We start from the raw sequence: 20763 nt of genomic DNA, 5'->3' as shown, positions 1-20763 counted from the left end.
ATGTATGTAATATGTAAGCTATATATTCTTATAATCACATCTATAGTCCAATTAGAAATTTTTCTTTTTCTTTTATAATTAAACAAAATATATTTTTATAAATTATTTGTGAAGTGCTCAGACCAAGAAACCCATATAATAGTGATGTCACTACAATGAGGTTTTCGAGGGGACCATCATCGCCTTCACAAGTCCCCAGCCCTCCCTATATCTTAAGGCCTGTGTAAAGCCTATCTGGTAAGTGCATCCAACTTGTGGTGCTGATCTATTTTGGGGAGCATTTAACGATGTTGCCTCTCATTGGTGACTTATTAAAATAACAGTGAAAAATGAAAATAAATATAAAGTGCTTAAATAAAATACTAATCGTTTTTTCTTATCTGATTAAATTCCCGTCCCTCCGACCCGGATTTCGTTTCTTCGTCAGGGAGGGACACTAGTGGAGCCTCGCTTGTTGCAGGAACAGTCAAAGTGGACGGCCCGTCCACTTTGACTGTTCCTGCAACAAGCGAGCCTCCACTAGTGTCCCTCCCTGACGAAGAAACGAAATCCGGGTAGGAGGGACGGGAATTTAATCAGATAAGAAAAAACGATTAGTATTTTATTTAAGCACTTTATATTTATTTTCATTTTTCACTGTTATTTTAATAAGTCACCAATGAGAGGCAACATCGTTAATTGCTCCCCAAAATAGATCAGCACCACAAGTTGGATGCACTTACCAGATAGGCTTTACACAGGCCTTAAGATATAGGGAGGGCTGGGGACTTGTGAAGGCGATGATGGTCCCCTCGAAAACCTCATTGTAGTGACATCACTATTATATGGGTTTCTTGGTCTGAGCACTTCACAAATAATTTATAAAAATATATTTTGTTTAATTATAAAAGAAAAAGAAAAATTTCTAATTGGACTATAGCTGTGATTATAAGAATATATAGCAATTAGTGTCACAGATTACTAAGAAATTTATCTCTCTAATTTGTAGTCAATGTAATATGTAAGCCACATAAACAATGTGACATAAGGCAAAATTTTGCAAATAGACCTTCAAAAGCCACCATACCATGTCACTGAAAGGACACATTTGAAAGGATAAGTTTTCTGTCTCTGTCTATGTTGGAGGTAATCAAAAACTTGATGTTTGGGAAGAGGTCATTTAATCATGTTAACGAAGTTAGCTGTCTGAGACAATGAAGGCTCAACCCCCCCCCCCCCCACTGCCATGTACCGGTTTAGAGTGATAAGGGAAGCTCTTAACACCTTTAGATTTAAACAATGAAGTACATATCCTGCACACGCACCCCCTCCCCTCTCTTGTCCAACCCCCTTTTCCGCGTGGAGGCTTGTTGCAGCGGCGGAGAGAGGTAGCCGGGAGGAAGAAGGAGGGCTGAGGCAGAGACAGAGAAGGTAGCGGCGGCGAGGGCGGGCAGCGGCGAGAGTAAGCTCCGCCCACCCGCACCGCGTCACCAGCGGAGCCAGAGGCCGGACTCCCCCTTAAGAGGAGGGGAGCTGCGGCGCGAAGGCAGCACAAGCCGCGTGGAGGCTTGTTGCAGCGGCAGAGAGAGGTAGCCAGGAGGAAGAAGGAGGGCTGAGGCAGAGACAGAGAAGGTAGCGGCGGCGAGGGCGGGCAGCGGCGAGAGTAAGCTCCGCCCACCCGCACCGCATCACCAGCGGAGCCAGAGGCCGGACTCCCCCTTAAGAGGAGGGAAGCTGCGGCGCGAAGGCAGCACAAGCCGCGTGGAGGCTTGTTGCAGCGGCGGAGAGAGGTAGCCGGGAGGAAGAAGGAGGGCTGAGGCAGAGACAGAGAAGGTAGCGGCGGCGAGGGCGGGCAGCGGCGAGAGTAAGCTCCGCCCACCCGCACCGCTTCACCAGCGGAGCCAGAGGCCGGACTCCCCCTTAAGAGGAGGGGAGCTGCGGCGCAAAGGCAGCACAAGCCGCGTGGAGGCTTGTTGCAGCGGCGGAGAGAGGTAGCCGGGAGGAAGAAGGAGGGCTGAGGCAGAGACAGAGAAGGTAGCGGCGGCGAGGGCGGGCAGCGGCGAGAGTAAGCTCCGCCCACCCGCACCGCTTCACCAGCGGAGCCAGAGGCCGGACTCCCCCTTAAGAGGAGGGGAGCTGCGGCGCGAAGGCAGCACAAGCCGCGTGGAGGCTTGTTGCAGCGGCGGAGAAAGGTAGCTGGGAGGAAGAAGGAGGGCTGAGGCAGAGACAGAGAAGGTAGCGGCGGCGAGGGCGGGCAGCGGCGAGAGTAAGCTCCGCCCACCCGCACCGCGTCACCAGCGGAGCCAGAGGCCGGACTCCCCCTTAAAAGGAGGGGAGCTGCGGCGCGAAGGCAGCACAAGCCGCGTGGAGGCTTGTTGCAGCGGCGGAGAGAGGTAGCCGGGAGGAAGAAGGAGGGCTGAGGCAGAGACAGAGAAGGTAGCGGCGGCGAGGGCGGGCAGCGGCGAGAGTAAGCTCCGCCCACCCGCACCGCGTCACCAGCGGAGCCATAGGCCGGACTCCCCCTTAAGAGGAGGGGAGCCAATGGCACCCAGCCATTCGGCGCGCGGCAAAGGCGAGCGGAAAAGGCGCTCGCCTTAGCGAGAGCGTCTTTGCGAAGGGCCTCAAGAAGGGCAGGCCAGGTCACTACATCCAAGGACTCCAAGAAAGGAAGACAGCAAGGTAAGGAAGTATACACATACACGCACACACACAAGTAAAAGGGAAGCAAACACAGAAAAGAAGGAAGGAGTAGGCCCAGGAAGGACCACACATCAAAGGAACGACAGGCAAGGAAGGCACTGAAGAACAGTAGCAAGGGCAGAAGACAGGGTAGAAGCAGGCTAAGAAGGTAGCGCACACACATACACAGAGACAGCAGTAACAAGCTCAGCAGGACAAGAAAAGGCGGACTCAAGAGAGAACACGAGCTAAAGGAAAAGGCAGCCACAGAGGGTAAGCAAGGGGCAAATAGCACAAGCGCATAAGTAAAAGGAAGCGAAAGACGAAGAAGGTAAGGAAGAGCCAGGCACAGGAGTGAACACACTAGCAAAGAGCAACAGGACTCCTAGAGAGCGGACAAATATGGAAGCGGAAGGAACCCGAAGGATGAGCTTCCCAGTGTACTGCACGGACTGCCACATGTATGACTACCTCCCCTCCGGGCAGCAGTCATATGTGTGCGGACGATGCCAGGAACTGGAAAGCTTGAAGAGCGAAGTCAGTCGACTGAAGCTCAGGATCCAGGAGCTGGAGGGACTCTACATCTCCGAAGCCCCCTTCCAGACAGCCGAAGACCCCATGCGAGAGGGGTGCATCGAGGAACAAGTCAGGGAGCTCAAGAGGTTCATCGAGGATGCCTACAGGAGAGTGGAAGAACAGGAGCACGGAAATGAGGAAGACACACAGAGCAGAGGACAAGAAACATCTGACACCAAGGTAGAGGATACCCACGGAGGAACCTTGCTGGAAGAAACGAAGAACACCAAGGACACAGACCTGCGACCGACACGGAGGCTGAAAGAAGGGAAATCTGCAATCCTGGTGGGAGACTCAATCCTGAGGCACATTGACAGTCACATAGCAGGAGGGAGAGAGGATCGGCTAGTGACCTGTCTCCCAGGAGCAAGAACAAAGGACATTGTTGACAAGATTGAGAGAATCCTGGAAGGAGCAGAGACGGAAGAGACAGCAGTGATAGTCCACGTCGGGATGAACGATGTCACCAGGAGGGATTACAGCAAGAATGCACTGACTGAACAATTCAAGATCTTAGGAAGGAAACTGAAGATGAGGACCCAGAGGATAGCCTTCTCAGAGATCCTGCCAGTACCGAGGGCAGAAACGAAGAGGCAGACGGAGCTACAATCAATTAACACATGGATGAGAAAATGGTGTGAGGAAGAGGTATTTCTCTTCGTGAGGAACTGGACAACGTTCTGGGGAAAGAACAAGCTTTTCAAGAAGGATGGTCTACACCTGAGTAAGGCGGGAACTAGACAACTAGCAAATAACGTCAGAAGAGCAATAGAGCAAGCTTTAAACTAAGTAGAAGGGGAAAGCCGACAGTCGACCTGGTATCGACGGTTCGGGAAACAGTACTCAGTGAGGGTACTGAGGGGAAAGATTTTGGGGAAGACACAAGTGGCAAGCAACAGACTATGAACAAACAAGGGAGTCAGATGAAGCGAGAGGGGGAAAGGATGAACATACTGGAAGGGGAAGTCAAAACGGGATTGGATGATGAGAAAGAACAAGAGGAGGACAATAGGAACACGCCACAAGGGGAAGGCAATAGGAATCTACCACAAAGAGAGGACAAAAGAGACAATACTCAGGAGTTGGCAGGCCAGGAAGGGGACAGAATGAAGCATGAAATGCAAGGTAAAATAGAAAGGAAGGGAAAATGCCAGGACTTGAACTGCATGTATACAAATGCAAGGAGCCTAAAGAACAAAATGGGGGAACTAGAAGTCATGGCCAATAATGAGAAACTAGACATCATAGGGATCACGGAAACATGGTGGAACAAGGAAAACAAATGGGACATAGTACTGCCAGGATACAAACTCTACTGAAAAGACAGGACTTACCAGAAGGGGGGAGGAATAGCACTATACATAAGGGATACCATTCACTCAACCACTGTGGACACAGCAGAGACAAATGCCCAACTGGAGTCATTGTGGATCAAAGTACCAGGAAGCAACGGATCCGAGATAAAGATGGGACTGTTCTACTGTCCACCTGGGCAAACTGAAGCTGAAGATACAGAAATGGTAGCCGAGCTGAGAAGGGAATGCAAGAACCCAAACACCATAATTATGGGAGATTTCAACTATCCTGGGATAGACTGGTGTCTTGGAAATTCAAAATGTGCAAGGGAAACGGAGTTCCTGGAAGCAGTCCAGGACAACTAGTCGAGGCACCAACGAGAAGATCAGCAACTCTGGATCTGATCCTCAATGGGCTGAAAGGCCCCGCGAAGGATGTGGAGATCATAGGACCACTAGGAACCAGTGACCACAACATGATTCAGTTCAAAGTGCAAGTAGGACTACCTATGGGAAAGAGAACCAAGGCAACAACATTTAACTTCAAGAAAGGGAACTATGATGCCATGAGACAAATGGTGAGAAAGAAGCTCAGAAACAGCTCCAAGGAAACTCGGACTGTGGAGCAAGCCTGGTCCCTATTCAAGGACACAGTAAACAAGGCACAAAACCTATATATACCAAGATTTAGGAAAGGTTCCAAGAAGAATCAGACAAAGGACCCTGCATGGATAACCAGTGAAGTAAAGAAAGTGATAGGAGACAAGAAAAAATAATTTCGGAAGTGGAAAAAGGACAAAACTGAAGGAAACTGGAGAGAGCACAGGAAGCAACAAAAAGAATGTCACCGAGTAGTCAGGAAAGCCAAGAAAGAGTATGAGGAGAGACTAGCCAAGGAAGCAAGAAATTTCAAACCATTTTTCCGATATGTGAAAGGGAAACAGCCAGCGAGGGAGGAGGTGGGGCCCCTGGATGAGGGTGACCGGAAGGGAGTGGTGAAAGAGGAAAAAGAGGTGGCTGGTAGGCTAAACAAGTTCTTCTCGTCGGTCTTTACAATAGAGGACACATCCAGTGTGCCAGAACCGTAAAAAATCTTCAGGGGAGATCAAGAGGGGAAATTATCTTGCATGGAGGTAAGCCTCGAAGACGTTCTCAGGCAGATAGATAGATTAAGAACGGACAAAGCTCCGGGCCCAGACGGGATCCACCCGAGAATACTGAAAGAGCTCAGAGATGAAACAGCAGAGTTACTGCAGCATATTTGCAATCTGTCCTTGAGAACAGGGGTAATCCCGGAGGACTGGAAGATAGCGAATGTTACACCGATCTTCAAAAAAGGATCGAGAGGCGACCCGGGAAACTACAGACCGGTGAGCTTAACCTCTGTTCCGGGGAAGATGGTCGAATCAATAATCAGGGAAGGTATCAATGAGCATATAGAAAAAAATAATCTGATGAGATCGAGCCAGCATGGTTTCTGTAAAGGCCGATCATGCCAGACAAATCTACTGCATTTCTTTGAGGGGATAAGTAAGCAATTGGACCAAGGTGACCCAGTAGACATTATATATCTAGATTTCCAAAAAGCCTTTGACAAGGTGCCCCATGAACGCTTACTGAAGAAACTGTGGAGTCACGGGGTGGAAGGGAACGTGTACAGATGGATCAAAAATTGGCTGGCGGACAGGAAACAGAGGGTAGGAGTAAAGGGGCACTACTCTGACTGGATAGGGGTCACAAGTGGTGTTCCACAAGGGTCAGTGCTGGGACCATTGCTGTTCAATATATTTATTAATGATCTAGAAACGGGGACAAAGTGCGAAGTTATCAAGTTCGCGGATGACACAAAACTCTCCAGCAGGGCCAGAACTGTTGAGGAATGCAAAGAACTGCAGAGCGACCTGAACAAACTGAGTGAGTGGGCAAAAAAATGGCAGATGAGCTTCAATGTGGAGAAATGTAAGGTCTTGCACATAGGGAAGGGGAACTCCATGTACAGCTATACGATGGGAGGGAGGGTACTCGGGGAAGGCAGCCAAGAAAAAGATCTGGGGGTATTGGTGGATAACACAATGAAGCAGGCGGCACAATGTGCAGCGGCCTCAAAAAAAGCGAACAGAATGTTGGGCATTATCAAAAAAGGTATCACTACCAGAACAAAAAAAGTTATCCTGCCACTGTGTCGAGCAATGGTGCGCCCACATCTAGAATACTGCATCCAATACTGGTCGCCATACCTCAAGAAGGACATGGCAATACTCGAGAGGGTCCAGAGGAGGGCAACGAGGATGATAAAGGGTATGGAGAACCTTTCATATGCCGAACGGTTGGACAGGCTGGGGCTCTTTACCCTGGAGAAGCGGAGACTGAGAGGGGACATGATAGAAACTTATAAAATCATGAAAGGCATAGAGAAGGTGGAGAGGGACAGATTCTTTAGACTAGCAGGGACAACTAAAACAAGAGGTCATTCAGAAAAACTGAGAGGAGACAGATTCATAACGAATGCAAGGAGGTTCTTCTTCACTCAGAGGGTGGTGGACACCTGGAACGCGCTTCCCGGAGAGGTAATAGGACAGAGTACAATTCTGGGGTTCAAAAAGGGACTGGATGACTTCCTGGAAGCGAAGGGGATAACAGGGTACAGATAGAGGTTTACCTTACAGGACATTGAGCGAATAGGGTATGGATATTTTAGGTTAGGTAGGGAACACTTTCAGGTCATGGACCTGGGGGGCCGCCGCGGGAGCGGATTGCCGGGCACGATGGACCCCTGGTCTGACCCGGCAGAGGCAACGCTTATGTTCTTATATGTTCTTATGTGATGGTTACCACTGACCCATGTAAAAGATATATAAATGAATGTACACTGATAATAAAACAGGCAATTTCTTTGGGACTTCTGTGAATCCTTCTTACCTAAGGAAATTGCCTCCAGATATCTGACCAGGCGACAGGGTGTTTGCAGGGCAGTTTTGGGACCAAGAAACGGACCTCATTCATTTCAGTCACCACCATTGCTAACAGAAAGTCATATCTCTTTCACACATGCAGAGCACAGACCTCACCCAGTACAGAATAAGTAACCATAAACTAAAATATTAAACTGAATCCCCAAGAAGCCAGTGCAACACTAGAGAAAGAGAAACTATAATGCATGTCCCCTGTCCTTAGCAAAATATAATGATAGCAGATGTAAATTCCAAAAACTGACGTTCTAATCACTATATTACAATCTAACAAATACAAATGAAACAACAAATAAAACAACCCGCGTCTACACACCGGACGGATGGATCCCAAAGGCACCACTTAATACACCAAACGACATCTCTAAACTCACAGGCCACCGCAAATATAACCTGAATTACCACCATATTCTCCGACAACAACGATGCACCCACCTGCTAGGAAAGCTATATTATCTACATGTTATATCTACACTGTAAACGCTGCAATTTAATCCACCCTATGCCTACTAAGTCTGTATTTTAAAGTCTGTATGTTATGTCTTCACTGTAAATGTTGTAATCTAAACCCCCTTATCTATACTGTAAATGCTGTAAAGTCTGTATTTCTCATTAAAGTTTGTCCTACCCATACTATGAATGCATTCCTGTAACCCGTTCTGGGCTCCTTTGGGAGGACGGCTAAATAAATGACTAAATAAATAAATAAAAATCGGGTACCATTTTATTGGACTAAATATATTTTTCAATTAGCTGTCAAAGGCCAAAATCCCCTTCCTCAGGCCAGGACAATTTACTACTGATATGGTATCCTGTTCTGACCTGCTTACACTTTTGTTTTTAAGTACATCCTGCATTATGTGCAGGACGTTCTCTCCTCAATCAACAAAGGATCACGTTTGGTATTATTCTTTAAGCTCAACCACTGTATTATATATATGTTAGAACTATATACCATTTTACAATTTTATCAGGTATGTTTATGAAGGTTCATTGTGCAAAAATTAATTCTGTGCTAAAAGCAATTTTATACAGAACTGCTTTTATATGTTGGGTGTCTTTTTTCAATACTATGTTCACTAAGGGGTCCTTTTATTAAGCTGCTGTAGGGGTTTAATGCGCGTAATACCGCGCGTTAAACTGCCTGCTGCGCTGGCTACTAATGCCTGCATTGAGCAGGCGTTAGTTTTTTAGCCGGCCGCGGGGGTTATCGCGTGATGAAATGTCCGACGCACTAACCCCGCTAGTGCAGCTTGATAAAAGGACTCCTAAGCATTTTTCTGGCATTTATTCATTTATATTTCTTTTATTTTTGTAGATTTACTGTTTTTAAACATGTTTTTATTTATAGACACACAGGTTTATTTTAAAATGTATTTTAACATATGCCTTATGTGTTCATTTCATATTTATATGTTTTTAAAAATATATCTTAACAATGGCTTATGCTTGTCTTTACGTTATATGTATGTATGTATTTATTTATTTGTTCTTGCCATTTAACTTTTATATACAAATTTTCTTATTTAGTTTTTTGTCCCCTGAAGGCGGCAGTTTCTCTGCCGAAACCAGGATCCTTGCTGGGGCTATGTTTATATAAATAAAGCTTGCCTTTGGTTGTGTAAAGATATTAGCCTTGCCCTTTCTCTTTTTGCTGTCTGCCTGTTTATAGAGAGGCAGTAGCGGCAACGCAGCCGTCCAAAAACCATGAGCTGATAGCAGCAATAATCAACTCCTTGTTCCACATATCTATTGATCTCCCAAAGACTTGTGAACAGCATGCCAAGAAGATGTGAGGCAGTAAGCAAGGCTAAGGAATATCAAACACGCTACTAATGAGACTGATGAAGTCATCGGATAACTGGACAAATGATCATTATTAGCTTGGGTAGTTTATGAAAAGCATTATTTTTCTGCTGGTCTTGTTAAGCGATTACAGAGTTTCTGTTATTAGTCAAAAATTTATGCATTATATACAATTATGATGTTTTGGCATGGTTTTTAAAATGTATAATGCCTAAAATGCTAGGCGCTTCCACAAATTTGGCCACTAGGGGCAGTATTGTAGGTTTTGGTGGGCTCATACTAAACACCATAAGTGTAGTGGCTACAGTAGCTTATGGGCTTCTGTCTTCCTTTCTATGGTTCACTACCCCATCTACCAGGTTACTTAAGACACCTGTGTGATGCTCTACTAGGCTTTCCTATACCAAGTGCTGCTATTCTAGAGACAGGTAGGGCAGGATTAACCAATAGGCCAAGTAGGCACGTGCCTAGGGCCCGAAATGGTCAGGGGTGACCGATGAAGGAGGGCATCAACATTGTTTTTTCCAAATGGCGATGGGCCCCTCCAGCATTGATCGGCAACGCGCCTCCCCCCCATCGACAGAAAGTAAGACAAGCAAGCAACGCGGGTAAGAAAGGTAACAGGAACTGTAATTGTGCAAGCGGTGCTGCTTACCCAAAGCTTCCATCTGACACAGCTTCCTGTTTCCGCCTGGGCGCATGGTGGGGTGGGGCAGGGGGCCTAGTGTACTTGTGTGCCTAGGGGCCCTCGACGAATTAATCCTGTCCTGGAGACAGGTATGTACTCTTTCATTCAGAGTTTGGGGGGTGGGTCATACCTTTATGTATCCAGTGGTCATCTGGTCAGTTTGGGTACCTTTGTGGCATTTAAATGCTTCTACTGTAAAACCGGTCTAGCTCCAAACTTCTAATTTCTATCCAGGATGTTTTGCAAAAGGCTTGATTATCCCCGCAAGATAACCAAGTCCAGCATGCTCAAAGCCTGCCCAGAACACGCCTTTGAACATGCCCCCTTGAACTCTGGATGCACAGCTAGTGAAACATATCACTAGACATCCATGAAAATGGTTTCAATTAATGGCAATTGGAAGTCCAAGTGCCGACTTAGGCGGGGTTTTTTTGGACGTTTTTGTTTTTTTTATTATGTTCCTGATTGTAAGACAGAAATTGGTAATTGGATGAGGGGGAATGGATTAGTTTTGAATTTGGATAAGGCTGAGATTGTGTTTATTGGAAAAGATCAACCTTTGATGCAGGCTTCAGCTGTATGGGTAGGGGATACCTATATTGTCACAAATGAGGTTGTTGGGTGTCCATTTGGACTCAAACTTAACAATGGAAGCACATATATTACAGGTAGTAAAGAAGTCTTTTTTTTTTTCAACTACAGATGTTATTATGAGTTAGGCCAATGTTGTCCATTTGTGGTTTTAGGATAGTGATACAATGTCTGGAGATCTGTAGGCTGGGTTTCTGCAATGCTCTATAACTAGGATTGCTGAAATCAAAGATACAAGCATTGCAGGTGCTAGGATCATTGGAGAGTCATCACGTTTTGAACATGTTACATCTGTTCTTGAAGCAACTGCATTGGTTGCCTGTAGTACACAGAATTGAATATAAGGTCTTATTGATTGTTCATCAACTTGTATATGGTCACTGTTCTTGATATTTGCCTCATGTTTTAATAAAATATGTACCTAGCAGATGTTTATGATAGGAATTGATATGAGATTATCTTGTGGCATGGAGGGAAGTAAAATATGTGGCTACACAATCCTCTACAATTTCTGCTGCTGGCCCACATTTGTGGAATGCTCTACCAGGAGCTCTCAGACTGCAGTAATTTGGAAACATTTAAGAAAAAGCTGAAGACTCATCTGTTTGTAAAAGTCTTTCTGCCATTCTGATTTGCCTGTGAATGACAGTTGATAAATATGGAGCACTTAGACTTTGTATTAATTTGGGAACATTTAAAAAATGTTGGACTCATCTGTTTGTAAAAGCCTCTTTGACATTTAGATTAGTTTGTGATTGACAGCTGATCTGGAGGCTCATTTTTAAAGCACTTAAGACACACAAAGTACAGTACAAACCTATGGTACTTTGTGTGTCTAAGTGCTTTGCAAAAGAACCCCATGGTGTGTTTTAGATATTTGTGATGTTATTGTTATGCCTTGTGTGTGTTCTTGTAATCCACATAGGTTTTAAGAAGAATATACCACCCCCACCCCTTTTACAAAACTGTAGCATGCTTTTTAGCACCGGCCGCAGAAATAACAGCTCCGATGAGCATCAGAACTGTCACCGCCATGGCCGGTACCAAAAACCATGCTACAGTTTTGTGTAAAAAAAAAAAGAGGGGGGGAATTTTAAAAATAAATATAAACCCTGTTCTACTTCAAACAGCCATTCCTCCTGTCATGCAGCTCAGCAAGTTTCAAACCTATAAATTAAAAATTTTAATATGCTTCGTTTCACTGCTTTCTGACCTTGTGGAATTCTTACCATACTGAATATTTATTCTGCCACCTTCTAGAGTTCCACCCTAGGCTCTTCTAGGTGCTCATTTTCAAAAGAGAATAAATGCCACTCAATGCAATTTTGGGGATGTTTAACATTTTGTTTGCTAAAACTTCCAAATTGCCATTTTCAGAACACATTTTTAAATGGTTTTCTAAGTTGTTTGTCTGCAGTGTATCTAAATTTCAAGAGGATATGTTGATGTTTTGAGTGGAATTAGGACATTTTTCTGCAATAAAGGTACACTGCAGAAAACATCCAGGGCAAAACTTGGACTTTTGAGGCTAGATCTGTTTCAATAACAAATAGTTACCATAAAGGTGGCTAAACTGGCCAGATGGCCACTGGATGCATGAAGGCATAGCACCCTCCCCCCCTTACTCCCCTGAATGTCACTGACCCCCTTCCATCCCACAAAGATGTGAATGAAACAGTACATACCAGTCTATATGATAGCTTCAGATGTTATGGCCAGTCTTATTAGAACAGCAAGCAGCTCTCTGGAGTAGCCTAGTGGTTGGTGCAGTACACTGTAGAGAAGTGGGACCCAGGCCCATAACCCATTTTAACTAGTACACCTGTGGTGGGAAGTGTGAGCCCTGCAAAACTCACCCAAAACCTGCTGCACTGACATATAAATGACACCTGCTGACATAAGGGCTACTGGGGTTTATACAGTTGGCTATAGTAGGTTTTGTAGGGCTCATCGTACAATGTAAGGGAGTTATGGTAAGATGTGTACCTCGGACCTTTTATGTGAATCTCACTGCAGTTCCCCCTAGGGTGGACCCACTGCTTTGCTGGGAAGTCTGTGTGGCTAGTCTAAGAACATAAGAGTTGCCATACTGGGACACACCACAAGTCCATCAAGTCCAGTATCCTGTTTCCAACAGTGGTCAGTACAGGTCACAAGTACCTGGAAAGATCCCAAAGAGTAAAAGACTGCTGCTTATGCTAGAAATAAGCAGTGAATATTCCTGTCCATCTTAACAATGGCTTATGGACTTTTCTTTTAGGAAATTAGCCAAACCTTTATTAAACCCTGCTAAGCTAACTGCTTTCACCACATCCTCTGGCAACAAATTCCAGAGTTTAATTACATACTGAATGAAGAAATATTTTCTCCAGTGTGTTTTAAATCTACTACTTAATAGCTTCATTGCATGCCCCTAGTCCAGGGCTGATTTGTTGGAATATGTTGCTGCTGGAAATGAGACAAGCACCAAGTATTTTGCAATTCAGGAATATGTTGCAAACCATGCTGTTTGGATATTTTTATGTGAAATAAGTTCAGGGGCTGTACTCTGTTTTTAATATGTTAACTTTTTTGAGGGGCTGTTTGTTGTTATTTTATATCTTGTTATGTGATGTTTGTTTTTTAAAAGATTGTATGATGTGTTGTGTTGTTTTTTGTCATGCTTTTACATTCTTATCTCCTAAAGACTTCTACTTCCAGTTGGTAACTCTTTACCCATTTTTTTTTTTTTTTATTACCTTAAAAATTTTATATCATCGCTTATTCTATTCTTTCAAATTTTGAATGTAATTCTTGTTTTTAGTTTGAATGTAATCCGCCTTGAACCGCAAGGTAATGGCAGAATAGAAATCACTAATGTAATGTAATGTATGTTTTTTTGTTACCCGCACAGAATTGCTGGCTATGTGGGATATACATTTTTAAATAAATAAATAAAATAAATTTGGGGAGAAAGAACAAACAAGCAATTCACATCAACCCTTTCCACTTCACTCATCGTTTGCAACTTTTCTAACTCCATTATATCTTTTTTGAGATGCGGTAACCAGAATTGCACACAGTATTCAAGGTGCAGCTGCTCCATGGAGCAATACAAAGCCATTATAACATTCTCATCTTTGTTTTCCATTCCTTTCCTGATAATTCCTAATATTCTATTTGCTTTCTTAGCTGCTGCCATACACACTGAGCAGAGTTTCATCATATCATCAATGATAATACCTAGATCCTTTTCATGGGTGGAAACTCCTAACATGGAACTCTGCAAGTCTGCATCATATAGCTATAGTTCAGGTTCTTCTTTCTCACATAAATTCTACGAGTGTCGGGAGTAGCGCAGAGCATTTAGTGCAGCTCCCTGCGCTAATATCCACTATCGCGGTTTAGTAAAAAGAGGGGGGGGGGGGTTAATGTGAACAAGTGCAAAATGATGCATGTGAGAAAGAGGAACCCGAACTATAGCTTTATGATGCATAGGAGCTCTATGAGCGTCGGGAATAGCACAAATCATTCAGTGAAGCTCCCTGCGCTAATAATGCTATCACAGTTTAGTAAAGGGGGGGGAGATAAATGTCATCTGCCATTTTGATATCCAATCTCCCACTCTCACAAGATCCTCTTGCAATTTATCACAATCCTCTTGAGATTTAACAACTTTGAGCAGCTTTCTACAATCAGTAAATTTAATTATCTCACTAGTTATTCCCATCTCTAGATCATTGATAAAAAGCAGCAATCCCAGCACAGATCCCTGGGGATCTGTGAAAAATGAGAAAACAGCAGAAGGGTACAAAATAACCAATACCAACCAAACCCTTAAAATAAGTACAAAATCTGTATCTGAGAAGGGCCAGTAACTGACACAATGATGAGTTTTAAGGAAAGGAGGAAAAAGCTTCAGACTCTGATCTGCTGATTCTTTAATGTGGACAGATACAACATTTGGAGACACTCAGTGGCATTAAAAAAAAACCTCCTCCTCCCAAAAGTCACTGAATGGTCAAAACTTTGCAGTCCCTAACTCCTTCAGACTTTGCATAATTTCACTTATTTTACTTTTCCTTTTTTTTTTTTTTTATACTGTAATCCAATGAAATTCAATGCCCCTAAATGCAATCAAGCAAATATCCACTTATATTAATCATATGCGTCTTCGTTAATCCATTGTCACAGAAAACAAGTGCTGAAAATTAAATAGCCTGGTCTGCCCTGACGCAGCTCCAGCACAACGCTGTCTGTCTGTCTGTCATTGGCCCGGCTAAACTGTATGACTGCAGTGCCCAGCTGCAGTCTCTGTCTGCAGTTTCCTGACTTTTGGTGGGTTTGTTCACAGATCTGAAATATATTTTCTTTTCTTAAATTCAAATATTTTCTATAGGAGCAACCCACTGGCTCCGTAACATTGCTATGGTCACTACCATGTAGAGAACTTGATTCCCAGGCCATTTCTTTGTGGAGGTACTTTTCATATCCTTTAGGTAAGAGGATCCTCAGTCATGCACAATTACACCACCTAATTGCTGATTTTGGATACATCTCAGCAAAGTTCCATAGAAGTAGTGGCTTATGGTCCCTGATTAAACATCAGAGCAATTGCTGGACTGGGTTGGAGGGGAGATATAAAATAGGGCAAAAAATTCCTGGTAGCTGCAAATGAAGACTCGTGGAGAGGCAATTTCGATAGAAAGTTTAAGTCCGACTCTGGCCGTTTCCTGCAAGATTTCCAAAAATCAAGATGGGGAAAACATCCATTTTTTTTAAACCACTAGACATCCATATTGTTTTTTGAAAATGATCTATTTGGACGCCTTACTTTGTTTGCCATTTTCGTCCATTGGCACATGGGAGAGGCCAGCATTGTAAAGGACTAGCTACACAGCTATGCCAACAGAGCAGTGGGGCACCTTAGAGGGCACTGCTGTAAACTTCAAATAAAGCGTGCCAGAAGTACATCTCACCAAAACCCCCAGATAATTTATAGTGAGCCATCCAGAACTCCCCCAAAACCTACTATACCCACCTTACCACCCCAATAGCCCTTATTGCTGCAAGTGGCACCTTTATAATAATAATAATAATAATTTTATTCTTATATACCGCCATACCTGGCGAGTTCTAGGCAGTTTACATCAGTTAGATTAGGATCCGCGTTGACAAGCAGATTTACTACAATTTATCAGCTATATAACAAATTTTAACAAAACTTGATAGAGGAGGAGGGGAAATTAGGGGAAGGTCGGTAATAGAGAAGCTATCATGGAGGAGGAGAAGAGCGGGGGGGGGGGGGCGGAGTGTAATGAAATCTGGGGGGGACCCTTAGGGATCTTGTTTGCTGAATAGGTAAGTTTTGAGTGATTTTCTGAAGCCGAGGTAAGTGGGGGCCTCGAGTATCAATTGGGCAAGCCATGAGTTCAGCTTGGCTGCTTGGAAGGCGAAGGTTTTGTCTAGGAATCTTTTGAGGTGACAAAGTTTTAGCGAGGGGAAGGCGAACAGCTGAATTCTACGGGATTTCTTGTTTGTGCAGTAACGGTTAAAGTGAGGATTGATGTAACTTGGTGATGAACCATTTACCGATTTGTAGCAGAAGCATGCAAATTTAAAAAGAACTCTAGATTCGAATGGCAGCCAGTGAAGTTGGTGGTAAAAAGGGGTGACGTGTTCCCATTTCTTTAGGCCGAAGATGAGACGCACGGTGGTATTTTGGATTATTTTTAGTCTCCTAGTAGTTTTCTTCATGGCGTTAAGGTAAATGATGTTGCAGTAGTCAAGAATGCTGAGGATGGAAGATTGTACAAGTAGGCGGAAAGAAGTGTCGTCGAAGTATTTTTTTATGGTGCGTAGCTTCCAAAGTACGGAGAAGCTTTTCCTGACAATGAGGTCGGTGTGGTTTTCTAAGGATAAGTTTTTGTCCAGTGTGACTCCCAGAATTTTTAGGGTGGGTTCGAGGGGGTAAGTTGTTCCTTTCAGTTGAATTGTAGTGTCCTTGATTTTGTCATTGGGGGTGGCAAGGAAGAATTTTGATTTGTCGGGATTGAGTTTCAGTCTGAAAGATAGCATCCAGAGTTCAATCTGGTTGAGAATGTTTGTAGTGTAGTCAAGTAGTTCTTGTGAGAAATTGGTTAGTGGGATGGTTATTGTGATGTTATCTGCATAGATGAAAAATTTGAGCTTTATGGCAGTATAGTAGGGTTTTGGTGGGTTCACACTTTCCACCATAAATGTAGTGGTTAGAGTGGGATATGGGTCTTGGCAATGTAGTCATTGCCCACCAGGTTACTCCAGACACCTGTGTGCTGCTCTACTAGGCCAGTGGTTCCCAAATCTGTCCTGGGGGACCCCCAGCCAGTCAGGTTTTCAAGATATCTCTAATGAATATGTATGAGAGAGATTTGTATACCTGTCACTTCCATTATATGCAAATCTCTCTCATGCATATTCATTAGGGATATCTTGAAAACCTGACTGGATGGGGGTCCCCCAGGACAGGTTTGGGAACCACTGTACTAGGCTTTCCCATACCAGGTTCTGCTGTTCTAGAGACAGGCATGTACTGTTTTGTTCAGATCTTTGTAGGGTGGGAGGGAGTTAGTAACCACTGGGGGAGTCTGGGAGGGTCATTACTTAATCCCTAAAGTCATCATCTGGTCAGTTTGGATTCATTTTTGGCACTTAAATGCTTTTAAAACAGGTCTAGCTCCAGACGGCTTGGGAAATGTTCAATTATTACTGCAAGATGTCCAAATGCTAAGCACTCCCAAAGCCTGCCCATAACATACCTCCAGCACACAGTCTCAAACTTTAGACACACAGTGGCTAAGAAGCCTAGGAAGACATCCAGAAAGTCGGCTTTGAAAATTGGTACTTGGACATTTTGGCAAGAAAAACATCCAATTGCCAACTTATGTCATTTTTTGGATGTCTTAGTATTTTGAAAATGCCCCTAATATTGTTTCCAACTGAGCTGTAGACCAAAGAAAGCAGAGGAAAGAAATTGCCAAGCTAGAAATTTTATCTTCTCCAATTCAGCAAACCTGTAGAATTCATTTACTTCAGGTTAAGCAAATTAGGCTGTGATCTTTTTCAAAAATATGGGCACATTACAAGAGATCAGGGGTGAGTTTTCTTGGCCATATACCATACCCCAACCTGTGGAGGAAATAGCTGGGTGTACAGAGTCACAAAATTAGCACATCATAGGATAAAGTGAGGTTGACTGGAACACGGAAAAGAGCATTCTGGTATGTTGGACCTAACATGTTGAATAAACTGCCGACTGAATTGTAATCTATGGAAAGTTATTTGGGGTTTTTCATAAGCTATAAAAATATGGCTTTTTAATGAAAATGTTTGTATTGTGGAATGAATATAATATAGATAGTGAATCAGAATGCTATGGATATTTGAGGCCTTTTATATTGTTAACTAATCTTTAAGCCCGTTACATTAACGGGTGCTAGAATAGATGTGTGTGTCTGTCTGTCTTTCTTTCTTTCTCTCTCTTTCCTCGGCTGTCCACTACCATCCCTTCCCTGCTCCCCCTGTCCAGCAGTAGGCCTTTTCCCTTACTTTTACCCTCCCTGTCCAGCAGCACCTCTTACCTGATCCCCCTGTCCAGCAGTAGGCCTTCTCCCTTCCTTTTACCCTCCCTGTCCAGCAGCACCTCTTACCTGATCCCCCTGTCCAGCAATAGGCCTTCTCCTTTCCCTGCTTCCCCTGTCCAGCATCCCCTAGCCTGGGCAGCCTTGGGGCATTATCGATGTGGGCTGGCCTAACAAATGCTCCGCAGCTGCTGCATTTGCTGGTTGGGGGGTGAGAAGAGGCATCCTGGCAGCGCAGGAGTCACAACGCTGCTGAAATTGCCATCACAAGCTGCCCCACCCGCCGCAAGCCGCCCCACGTGCCGGAAATGGAATTCGGCATGGAAGGACACAGCACGGTGGCAGGGATCACAAAACCCTAAGTGCGCATGCGCGCTTAGGGTTTTATTATAGAGGATGAGTGGATTTGATAAGGGTTACAATTAGATGATTATTATATTTGGGGTGGGTCCAATGGATGTGATGTTGTAAATACCACATTTTTCATTCTATAAAACGCACCTAGGTGTAGGGGAGGAAAAACCAAGAAAAAAAAAATTCTCAACCAAATGGTGTACCCTGTCCCCCCTCTGGTTGTCTAGTGTGCAGGAACAGGGCACAGGGCAGTCTAGTGGTAGGCAGCCCCCCCAGTACCTTTTTAAAATTCTCCAGCGCTCCAGCACTGTATCGACAGGAGCTTTCTGTGCTCCTGCCCCTGCCTCATTGGATGGCTGCCTCCTCATCTCTTGCAGCAGAGTGGTGCACAAGGCAGGTGTGAGCTTTTCGCGCTCCTGCCTGGTCCTGCGCCGCTCCCTGAATGGCTGCCGTCAATTCTTGCAAGTCCCGTGAGAACTGATGGCAGCCATTCAGGGAGCAGCGCAGGGCCAGGCAGGAGCGCGAAAAGCTTGCACCTGCCTTGTGCACCGCTCTGCCGCAAGAGATGAGGAGGCAGCTGCCTAGCGAGGGAGGGGCAGGAACATGGAAAGCTCCTGCCGATACAGCACTGGACCACCAGAATTTAAAAAAGGTACCTGGGGGGGGGTGTTAAAAAAAATTGTTATATTCGCTCCATAAGAGGCACCTACATTTCCACCCACTTTTTTGGGGGAATAAAGTGTGTCTTATGAAGCGAAAAATACGGTAATTAGTATCATAATAATTGTTGTTGTACATACAATTATTGTTGTACATACAATTATTGTTGTACATACAATTATTGAGTTTGTAACTTCTTATAATTATCAGGATAGATAGATGTACTGTGTTTTGTTCCGAGGGAATAATGCAACAGTACCAAGAAGATTTCCTTTTGAAATTTGGTTCTCTTAAAGTAACATTGCTGGCAAACATTCCTGTAGAATGGATATGTCATCTAGACAGCAAAACTCATAGCATTTACCTTTTCAACTGTCAGCTATTACAGTTCTTTCAGATGCTGCTCCTAAGGAGATGATAGTGTTTACAGCTTCTTGGCACCACATAAGTATATATATTTGCACATAAATCTATGAAACAAAGACGGTAGACAAAGCCAGAGATGGAAGGAGATAGTGGCTTAATTCACCTTCCTCTTTGGAGAAAACCAGGAAAGCGGAGACAATGAATAGAATAAATGTACCTGAGAGGTTGATAGTGAATGAAAGGAAACTGCATAAAAGCCACTTACCTTGAGAGGTGCAAGCAGCAGCTGGAGTATCCCTGGGAGTTGCTCTGTCAGGGGAATATTCTCTTGTAAGCTGCAAACCAGCGGTCTTCGTGGTTCCGGGAAGTTTGTACAAACAAAGGGGTCCGAATCATCCAGGTATTGCACTCGGCACTGTAGCAGTGCCATGGCAGTGTGCTCGCCCAAAAGAAAAGACCGATTAAGAGGAGAGAGAGGCACACTTGATCACAGGAAAGGAAATGAAAGAGGTTACCTCGGACGAGGAGGAACACAGAAAGGTCTAGTGATAAGAAAAAGTAAGAGTCTCAACTGAGACACAGGTTTGTTTTTTTAATCCTCACTATATAAAGTCACTTTTGCAGCTCAGCAACTGAGAATGGAGAAGCCATCGAGTTATGTGACAAACTTTCAGCCTTACAAGTTCTAGTGTCTTACTAGCGTGGCAGGAGATTAAAAGTGATCTTGCAGGAAGGAGGAGGCTGGCAGCCGGTAATGAGTCAGAAGAGCAGCTGCCAGTGTTTACAGAACAGAAGTAGGAAGAAACTACTAAGCAACTCTAGTAATTCGAGCTGCTGGTCAGCTGAGTCAGCTGGCGGCCATCTTGGGGTGGTCAAAAGGTGGGTTTGGTTCCAATTTACCTATTACTGTACTTTTAAAAATTCCTAGTCAAATTATTTTGAAAAATCCAGCAAGCCCAACTTTATCAAATGAATCTTTATGGAGGATTTTTCTTTAAATAATATTTTAATATTTGTTGTCATTTCTAAGTCTGTTTTCAAATGATTGTGAATGTCTACTTGTAACCCATTCTGAGCTTCTGGAAGAACGGGATAGAAATCGAAATAAATAAATGAAACTGGGTAGTATGAGAGAAAAAAAAATGATATCACAGGCAGAAATCTGTCCTAGATGTATAAGTGGCAGAGTACTTTGTGAAGAT

At 44.1% G+C, this 20763-nt stretch overlaps 1 protein-coding gene across 2 annotated transcripts in view; it reads right to left on the bottom strand.

Moving 5' to 3' along the window:
* The window catches only part of FHOD1 (formin homology 2 domain containing 1), a 471898-nt gene extending 451599 nt beyond the window's left edge, over positions 1-20299 (bottom strand). Inside the window, exon 1 of one of the 2 annotated variants that reach the window (XM_033940727.1) lies at positions 19827-20299. In XM_033940727.1, coding sequence (XP_033796618.1) covers positions 19827-19991 — 165 coding nt within the window. In that variant the 5' untranslated portion in view covers positions 19992-20299. The remainder of the gene's footprint in view (positions 1-19826) is intronic. The other variant, XM_033940726.1, reaches the window with a different exon arrangement.
* Positions 20300-20763: the final 464 nt, after the last annotated feature.

The sequence above is a fragment of the Geotrypetes seraphini genome, chromosome 4, assembly GCF_902459505.1.
Source record: "Geotrypetes seraphini chromosome 4, aGeoSer1.1, whole genome shotgun sequence".
NCBI lineage: Eukaryota > Metazoa > Chordata > Amphibia > Gymnophiona > Dermophiidae > Geotrypetes > Geotrypetes seraphini.
This window is presented reverse-complemented; position numbering and strand designations above follow the sequence as displayed.